Genomic DNA, 8,884 nt, shown 5'->3' with positions numbered 1-8,884 from the left:
AGGCGAATGTTTCATTTTGCGAGAGGAGTCAGAGGTTATGTAAATAGGGTTTGAAGATGAGGTTTTGTGTTTACTGTTTTCAGGAAATGGAGCAAGGTTTCAGAAATGGTGTTTTAGCAATTGAGAACAAGTGTAATGCATGGGCATAGCACCCCCTGCTGCTGTGATTCAGAACAACATGCAGAATGCAAATGGAAAACAAGTTGCAAATAATGACATACAAACATACAAAAGGTTAACAACAGTGTTTTATTGCCTTCGTGCTATGATAATGCGTGCCATAGTATGATACACTAATAGAAGAACTAGTCTATTGATATGTGGTATTCTACGTATGAGGACATTTAGTTAACAAACGTCGTGCTCAGACTACATGCTCTTGCTCCTCCTCTCCTTTGGTCAGTTGGTTCATTTCCTGTAAGTTAAACACTGTTGTTGTTATATAGACCCACAGTTCATCCCAGGTAGTCTCCAGATTCTGTCTGCCCATCATCGCTGCCTTCCTCAGTGTCGTCATAGTAATACTCCTCTTCATCCTCCTCTTCATTCAGACGGCCTTTCAGAACCCTCAGCTCTGATGTAGAGACAGATCGGGGGGGTGAAGACCAATGGTGACACCACCCGTTACAAATCATATGCAGTGTTGGACTGGGATCTTACAGATGGAATGCTTTATGGATAGTATTAGCTGCCCTGTCTCACCCTGTCTGAGCACCGTGAGACGGGCGGACGCAGACGTCTCCCCCAGTGCATTGTGGGAGATGCAGGAGTAGATCCCTGCGTCTGAGAGGTGAAGATTCTGTATCTGCAGCCAGGTAGAGACTGTGTACCTCTGGGGGCCACCTCGAGCCTGGGAGGAGGAGAGGGAGGGCGGAGTCTGGGTATACAGGACCAGACACAGGCCACATAAATACACCAGATGTCACGTGCAAGTCTAACTTCAACAACGGAATGTAAACTTGAGTAAACTTTGACATAAATAAATAGTAAAGTGGTACACTGGTGACATCATTAGACCTGGACAGAGATGTGTGGATCGTCCCCTGGCAGGAAGTTGTCACTGCCCTTCTTCCTCCAGCTGAGGTTGGGCAGAGGGAAGGCAGAGACCTCACAGCCAAACACAATGTCATTTCCAGTGTAGTTGGACAGGTCTCTGGGGGCTCTGGAGATACGAGGAGCTGAGCCAGAGAGGAACGCCATATAGAGACCAGGGTTTACATTGTGGCTCTTTTCACAGAACATATCCACATTACTTTTTTAAAATATAAATAATGTAGCGAATCTTTAAAGCTGTAGCTCTTTTAAGACCTTAAAACCATGTCACAGCAGCAGTCTCTCTACTCTATTATTAGACCAATAGCTTTAACCTGACTGATGCTGTAATAAGAATTGACTATAGTCACCAGAGTAGCATGGTCCCTGTCCAGTGAGCCTCAGAGGGGTTCCTTTCCGGCTGGCTGCCTCTCTCAGCTGACACAGGTTGGGATAGGTGCGTCCATCAGAGCCACACACAGAGCCCTGTGCCTCACACACACACTTAGGTTCTGGTTCACCCCTCCTGCGGCCCCTCCGTCCTCTCCTGGTTCTCCTCTGGCAGACCAACCCCTCTCCACAGCGCCCATAGAACAACTGCGCCCCATCCGGGTCACATTGCTGCCCCTCCACGTTGCCACACTGCTCACAGCAGCCGCAGCTGTCCTGCACTTGCCCTGCTGGACAGTTAGAGGGCGCCAGAGGGCAGCGCTCCCTCTCACACTCCCCACAGCCCTCGCCCTCCTCCCATAGACGCAGCCAGCCGCGGTGCTGGGGGGGCACCCCAAGGATCAGATGGACAGATACACTCACACCGACACACATACACAACCACACCCCAGCCCAGGCCATGGTATGTGCTTCCCACAACAAACACACAAAGCGCAAATGCTCTCTAAGTCAGTCACTGTCAGAGCAATTTCTCCTTGGAAACTTACAGAAAGAGGAGACACTGCAGAACCCCAAACCAGCACCAAACTGCAAATGGCTCGTTTCTGTAGAACCCAAACCTGGCTCTGTCCAAAGCTGGAGAATGTTGATCTGGTTGTTATTGTGTAAAAGCCTGTGGCTGTGTTGTTCTTCTCTGAGCTGAAGTAAAATAATAAATGTTCCCTTCTGTCTTCAGTGCCACGTTGGGTTGGTCCTCCTCTGGATTATTGGATTTATGTGTTTGTTCCAAATGCCTTCTTCTTTTGTTCACCTTTCTCAAATAGTGTCTCCCGTTTGTGTTTCTCCAGTTTTAGAGAAAGCGATTAAATTCTGCACGTAAAGGAGGTGTGAGGAAATTGTACCCACCGAATACTTCTCTCTTCTCTTCTCCCGTCTCCTCTCCTCCGTCACAATGACTGCCTTTCTTCATGTGCCAGTGTTCCTCGGCAGGCCTGGAATGGTGCAAGAGTTTCAAAAATGCCACACCATATAAAAGAATGCCCCTCAATGTCTATTTCACATAGGCCTCCTCTCCTACAAATCTGTCATCTGCACAGACCATAAGTAATCTCCCATACACACTGAAACATGTATCTACGTTAAGATGGCACGTAAATGTCAATTTATGATGACATCCTTTCGATTTTATCATCCCTCTCTCTCTCACTTTCTATCAGAGCCACTCTGGCTAGTGGAGCCATGTGACATTCCTGGGTCTGGCAATGCTTTGTGTCTGCCAGTGAATCTGTCTTGCATTTTGGGAATACACATGCAAGAATGTTATTTAATATCTCTCAGTTGTTTTGTGCATTTTTGAAACACATGTTTTTTTGTTATTATTTGGTAAACAAATTGTTTAAAGCTGAGATACAAAGAAACATATTGTTCTTCCTTGAGAGTTTGGGGGTATCATTTGCAACGATATGAAAATCCTCTTGGATAAGAGGATGGCTTGAATCATGTCCAAATTAGAATGGAAGTTTGCATTTTTTATGTTTTTAAATATCTGTTCATAATGATGATTCATTACTTCCTCCTGCCAAAAAAAATATGTTAACTATGCTTGTACATTTTTTGTGTCAGGGTAATATTTGTTTTCTAACTCTAGTTTCTGTTCCTCCAATGTGGCCATAGCCGGCCAATCCAATGCACAAGCTCATTGCCACCACAATTACGGTACTGTCTCTAAATAGTCAAAGGCATGGTTTCATCCGGTGAATTCTGACGTCAGAGCATGTGAGGCTTCGTTGTTTGACGCCGTCCACGTATCAGTGCCAAGAAGTTAGCGCATGTGGTCCGTAAATATTCCAACTGAACTGGGTGACGCTACAAAAATAAAAGTCCTCTCGGATAAATAGAAATAGAAAGTAAAATATGATCATTTCTGATAATACAATTATAACATCTTTAAGTCTCTAAGAAAATCGAGCTCTTCCTGCATTAATTATATCTGCTTAAAAAGTCAGGAAAAAGGCTTTAAATGGGCTTTTAATTTGAAAGAACCGCGCATACGCTACCGGATGTAGTATTTGATTGTTCTGACTTACGCATGGTCCACGTATCTGAACAGGAAACAAGAAATATGTCCAAACAACTGCACTGGACAAGGGAGACTTATTTCAGGTGATATCTTTATTTTTTATTGGCAGTCGTTGACACACACTCTATCTGTACTATATTCTTCGGACGTCATCTTTCCCGCGAAGACAATTCCTGGAGAAGAGGTTCAAGTAAGTATTTTAATTCATGTATGATCTCCTGGGTGAATGACAGCGGTAACTCATCCAGTGGTGACAGCTTAGCTGCAATAACTCAATCAGAAGAGTTTCATGTGAATGTCTTGCTAACTTTACCACATCAATCATGTTCTTGTTAACTGCCGATTTTAGTTGGACAATAGACTTCAGACTCTAGTGGCTGATGATTTACAGGCAGGATTGTCACGCATAGTTATAGCAGTTCAGTTGCTTTTTAGAATTGAATTATGTTGCTGATGTGTCTTGAATAAAAAGGTTCTGCCTGGGCTCAGTCATATTCAGGTTAATTGCAACTGCAGTATAATGTGATCTGGCAGAGACACTTTCTTCACTGCACCCTACAGTGCCTTCAGAAAGTATTCAAATATATTGAAAATGAAATAGAGAACTAATTTACATAAGTATTCAAACCCCTGAGTCAATACTTTGTAGAAGCACCTTTTGGGGGTGATTACAGCTGTGAGTCTTTTTGGGTACGTTTCTAAGAGCTTTGCACACCTGGATTGTACAATATTTGCCCATTAATCTTTAAAAAAACGATTCAAGCCGATTTAAGTCAAAACTGTAACTAGGCCACTCAGGAACATTCAATGTCATCTTGTTAAGCAACTCCAGGGTAGATTTAGCCTTGTGTTTTAGGTTATTGTTCTGCTGAAACGTGACTTTGTCTCCCAGTGTCTGTTGGAAAGCAGACTGAACCATGAAAAGTATACCCATAACATGATGCAGCCACCACCATGCTTGAAAATATGAAGAGTGGTACTCAATGATGTGTTGGTAGCTTTGCCCCAAACATAACGCTTAGCATTCATGACAAAAAGTGTATTTCTTTGCCACATTTTTTTGCAGTATTACTTAAGTGCCTTGTTGCAAACAGGATGCATGTTTTGGAATATTTTTATTCTGTGCAGGCTTCCTTCTTTTCACTCTGTCATTTACGTTAGTATTGTGGAGTAACTATAATGGTGTTGTCCATCCTCAGTTTTCTCCTATCCCAACAGTTCATCTCTGTAACTGTTTTTTAAAATCAACATTGGCCTCATGGTGAAATCCCCTGAGCAGTTTCCTTCCTCTCCTGCAATTTAGTTAGAAAAGACGCATGTATCTTTGTATTGACTGGGTATATTGACACACCATCCAAAGCATAATTAATATCTGGAAAAGGTCAAGGGGTTTGAATACTTTCTGAAGGCACCGTATGTTACCTTTTCATCATCTGTTTCCTGGTTGTACAGGTGCACTAAGTGTTGACGTGGGTGGGGTGGGGCACTGAAATTGAATAGTTGAACTACATACATCTTGTCATTTATTTTCTAGCTTTACAAGCACTCCAGGTTTTATGGGTTGTTATCTCCAAGACAAAAGGTAACCTGGGCTGTCCTGAAATATTGTGACAGTGTCATCAAAGCCAAGCATTGATCTAAGGTAGATCTGAGGCCGAGCACATCTCTAGAATGTTGCTATGTGCACTAACGATTGTTGTGTGTCGTGTGTTGCTGGTGTGTGATGTGTTTTGTCTTTGTAAGGCAGGGGGTCACGATGGCACAGAAGGTCCTGGTGACTGGGGGAGGAGGCTATATCGGCAGCCACTGTGTGGTGGAACTGATTGAGGCGGGATTCTGCCCTGTGGTCATAGATAACTTCAGCAATGCCGTCCAAGGTAAATGTCCTTAGTTTGCCTAGTGCGGCTTTGCGGGTAGGCTAATACGGCCTATGACACTCTATCTGTTTGACAGTTACTGTTTGTTTTGTGTGTGATGCTGATAACACTTACAGTGTAGGTGTGTTTTGTGTATGTGTGTTGATCATTGTTCCACATCCTTTTGTTTTTTGGAGGAGAAAGGGATGTCCCTGAGAGCCTGCAGAGGATAGAGAAAATCCTGGACACCAGCATTGAGTTCTATGAGCTGGACCTGCTGGACCGCCCAGGCCTGGAGGAGCTCTTCAAACAGGTTTAAAACTACACATGTCTCCCTGCTGAACAGTGTTCACAGGCTTCAACTAGGCCCCAGAGGATTTCCTCTTCAGGTCATGGAGTCAGGGACAACTCCTGGCCCTATTAGCATTTTTGCTCAAGACCTTTTGTCTTTGTTTTGGTTTCTACCTGTTTGTCTCTGTCTTCATGTCCTAACAGCATTCATTCAGTGCTGTAATGCACTTTGCTGGTCTAAAAGCGGTGGGTGAGTCCGTTGAGCAGCCATTGAGGTACTATCAGGTCAACCTCACTGCAACCATGAACTTGCTTGAGGTAAGCGAGAACACCTCAATCTTAACTTGCCTTGCATTTTTTTGAAGCAACCTATTATGTAATGGCATTCACTGCTGCTTGCCTAGAACTGCTACCAAAGTGCACGAGTGCTTGTGGGTTGATTTTATAACTTTGTAGCACTGTACTTGTCTTTTACTTTTGACCCACTACTAGTGTTTGTGTCGCTTGCAATAATCTCAACCCGCTTCCTGATGTTAGTCTGCATGCTTAAGTGTGTGTGTGCCTTAGATTGCTGTCTCAAGGGCTGCTGTCTGTCCGTGTGTGTGTGTGTGTGTGTGTGCATTTGCATGCCTCCCTCCCAGGTGATGCAGACTCATGGCGTGCGCAATCTGGTCTTCAGCAGCTCAGCCACGGTGTATGGAGACCCCCAGCGGCTTCCCATAGACGAACAGCACCCTGTTGGTGGGTGCACCAACCCCTACGGCAAGACCAAGTTCTTCATAGAGGAGATGATTATTGACCAGTGTAAGGCAGAGAAGGTACTGTACCTACCCCAGGTTCTCTATTCAACATCCCACACACCCTGGCCATCTGTTACATACGTCCCATGCATGATAGATGTCCTGAATAACAGTTTGTACAACAATACTACTGTATGTATTCACAGGACTGGAACGCGGTGCTGCTGCGCTATTTTAACCCGATCGGGGCTCACTCCTCTGGGCTCATCGGAGAAGACCCTCAGGGCATCCCCAACAACCTGCTGCCCTATGTCGCCCAGGTAACCACAATCAAAGTTTATCCACCTTGAATGACGCGATATATACCACTTTGAGTTGTTCCTTTTCTAATCTCTGTTCTTGTCACTGGGATGTAGTATTGTAATTGACTTCACGTGCTGTGGTTGTCTCGTCGCTAACCCAGGTGGCCATTGGGAGAAGAAAACACCTCAATGTGTTTGGGAATGACTACGATACTATTGATGGAACAGGTAATGATGACTGACTTTATGCCTAAACAAAAGTGGGTTGATTGACATTGATTGAAAACAACATTGAATAGAATTAAATTAAAATCATAACCGTCTGATGGTAAATGTCAAGTCTTTTTTTTGTGTGAAATGCATCCAATTCGGAAAATAATCCTTCTCCTCTTTCTCTCTTTAGGAGTGCGAGATTATATCCACGTTGTGGATTTGGCCAAAGGACACATAGCTGCCCTCAAGAAACTGAAGGACAATTGTGGATGCAAGGTACAGTATACCGACTGCCTGAATTACCTGAACACACTATTACCTGAGTGATTTTTCCTGTCTTTCCTCATTCAGTCACAATTTCTCAGGTCTTGGCCATGTTCATATAGAAATGTGACATTTCCCCCCTCTCTCTCCCTCCCTGTATCTCACTCTCTAGGTGTATAATTTAGGAACAGGAACTGGTTACTCTGTGCTCCAGATGGTGAAGGCTATGGAGAAGGCCTCAGGGAAGGAAGTGAGTGACTTGAGACTCTTTTTTTTTTTAAACTTCAGAGCCTTCATCCATCAGTATTCCTAGATTTATTTCCTCTTGATTGTAGGGAATGGTATCATTTTTAGAACTACATGTGTAGAAAGCGGCTACTTCAAGCAATGCCTGTCTGACGGCTAATTTCAGATCAAACCATTTCACGTGGGGGTGGTTGTACTGTAATGATTGTCTTTGCCACAGATCATGTACTTGATCGCCCCTCGGCGAGGAGGAGATGTAGCATCCTGCTATGCTGACCCCCTTCTGGCTGAGAAAGAGCTGGGCTGGAAAGCTGACTTCGACCTGGAGAGAATGTGTAAGTACACCTTTATTGAACTACTACTACCCTTTTACTTTCATTGTTACTCTGAGTCTGCACATCATTTGTCAACACGACACGACAGCTCCAGGCCTCAGTTCAATGCACAATCTTGATTACAAAGAGCAAATGTTTATTCTCATAATGTCATACCTCTGGTTGTCTCCAAAGGTGAGGACCTGTGGCGCTGGCAGTCCAAAAACCCAACCGGATTCACTAATAACAGCCCGTCTTCAATATGATGTCACTCAATGCTCATCTTCTTCACGTACTCCTATGTTACTGGGCCAAAGCAAATCATAAAGTTCTTCATTTTTCTTTCGCGTTCACACATGAAGAGACCTCAAGACAAAATGAATGATTTATATTTCATAATGACTTAATATTATGTTGTTGATTCCATACAGGTACTTCTCCAATGCTTAGGTGAAAAATGCCATGTCTTATCTCTGTCTTGTCATTTGTATGTATTGTCATAGACATTTTCTCTAATGATATAATAGCTGAGTCAATAGCCATAAAAATGGGGAAATAAATACATTTTCTAAACAAAGAAAATTATATTGTGTCATTGTGAAATCATTTTTTATTGACCCTGGTAAGAGATGCTGTAGTGTGTATGGTGCTTGATTGAATGGATTGTTTGAGTTATATATAACTGAGTGGTACTTATAGTGCTACAATATACATGTGGGAGGGCTATGTTTTTGGAACAATTAGTTCAAATTGTTTTTTCTACAAAAATTAAGATGATCTGGTTGGACTAGTCTTAGGAATGTTATTATTTCAATACTTCCAAATGTCAAGCCCTAAAAAAGGTGAGTATAGTCTCTAAAAGGGGGCACTTGTACTGTAAGTGGCTCCTTGGTCTTCGGGCGCTCAGCACTGCCTTTTTTTTAATCGTCTAACAAACGGGTTTCGGTCTTTAGGGCTGAGCAGGAAGTGAATGTGTAAAAGAAAAGAATACTGCCCAATATTTTGTTTTTAAAGTGGCAATGATGACAGAGATGGGGGCGAATAGATCATATTGGGCACCGGGCGAACCAGGTCACCGTAGAATATCGATACCTTTGAAGTGGTAGAGCATTGGCAGAGACCGGGCAGGTGTAAGCCGGATATTGGGTATGGGGAA

At 43.4% G+C, this 8,884-nt stretch overlaps 2 protein-coding genes across 4 annotated transcripts; one reads left to right on the top strand and one right to left on the bottom strand.

The window, feature by feature from the left end:
- Positions 1–230: 230 nt before the first annotated feature.
- Positions 231–2,618, bottom strand: LOC118369259 (kazal-type serine protease inhibitor domain-containing protein 1-like). Of its 2 annotated transcripts, none has more exons than XM_035753712.2 (4): positions 1,404–2,618; positions 1,018–1,178; positions 703–877; positions 231–574 (listed from the first exon to the last, which is right to left on the bottom strand). In XM_035753712.2, the coding sequence occupies exons 1-4, from the start codon at positions 1,882–1,884 to the stop codon at positions 456–458; spliced, it is 936 nt and encodes a 311-aa protein (XP_035609605.1). In that variant the 5' UTR covers positions 1,885–2,618; the 3' UTR covers positions 231–455. The 2 variants fall into 2 exon arrangements, with proteins under 2 accessions (XP_035609605.1, XP_035609606.1); XM_035753713.2 differs by having other exon boundaries at positions 703–850.
- An 872-nt stretch (positions 2,619–3,490) lies between these two features.
- Positions 3,491–8,313, top strand: LOC118368420 (UDP-glucose 4-epimerase-like). 2 transcript variants are annotated; one of them, XM_035752494.2, is made up of 11 exons: positions 3,491–3,692; positions 5,246–5,379; positions 5,559–5,671; positions 5,854–5,967; positions 6,291–6,467; positions 6,596–6,709; positions 6,853–6,919; positions 7,095–7,180; positions 7,341–7,418; positions 7,635–7,749; positions 7,924–8,313. In XM_035752494.2, exons 2-11 carry the CDS (start codon positions 5,259–5,261, stop codon positions 7,992–7,994), a joined length of 1,056 nt encoding a protein of 351 aa, XP_035608387.1. In that variant the 5' UTR covers positions 3,491–3,692; positions 5,246–5,258; the 3' UTR covers positions 7,995–8,313. The 2 variants fall into 2 exon arrangements, with proteins under 2 accessions (XP_035608387.1, XP_035608386.1); XM_035752493.2 differs by having other exon boundaries at positions 3,492–3,692; positions 5,556–5,671.
- The last annotated feature ends 571 nt before the right edge of the window (positions 8,314–8,884 follow it).

Source organism: Oncorhynchus keta, chromosome 35, assembly GCF_023373465.1.
Source record: "Oncorhynchus keta strain PuntledgeMale-10-30-2019 chromosome 35, Oket_V2, whole genome shotgun sequence".
NCBI lineage: Eukaryota > Metazoa > Chordata > Actinopteri > Salmoniformes > Salmonidae > Oncorhynchus > Oncorhynchus keta.
Note: the sequence above shows the minus strand (reverse complement) of the source record. Positions and strands in the feature narration are given on the sequence as shown.

Bases quoted from the DNA above. Each gene is read 5' to 3' on its own strand.
- LOC118369259 (XM_035753712.2), bottom strand. From the start codon at position 1,884: ATGGCCTGGGCTGGGGTGTGGTTGTGTATGTGTGTCGGTGTGAGTGTA. The intron at 1,179-1,403 runs GTGACTATAGTC...TCTCTGGCTCAG, and splicing joins ACAGGGACCATGCTACTCTG to CTCCTCGTATCTCCAGAGCC. The intron at 878-1,017 runs GTCTAATGATGT...CTGTATACCCAG, and splicing joins ATCCACACATCTCTGTCCAG to ACTCCGCCCTCCCTCTCCTC.
- LOC118368420 (XM_035752493.2), top strand. From the start codon at position 5,259: ATGGCACAGAAGGTCCTGGTGACTGGGGGAGGAGGCTATATCGGCAGC. The intron at 5,672-5,853 runs GTTTAAAACTAC...ATGTCCTAACAG, and splicing joins TGGAGGAGCTCTTCAAACAG to CATTCATTCAGTGCTGTAAT. The intron at 7,181-7,340 runs GTACAGTATACC...CTCACTCTCTAG, and splicing joins AGGACAATTGTGGATGCAAG to GTGTATAATTTAGGAACAGG.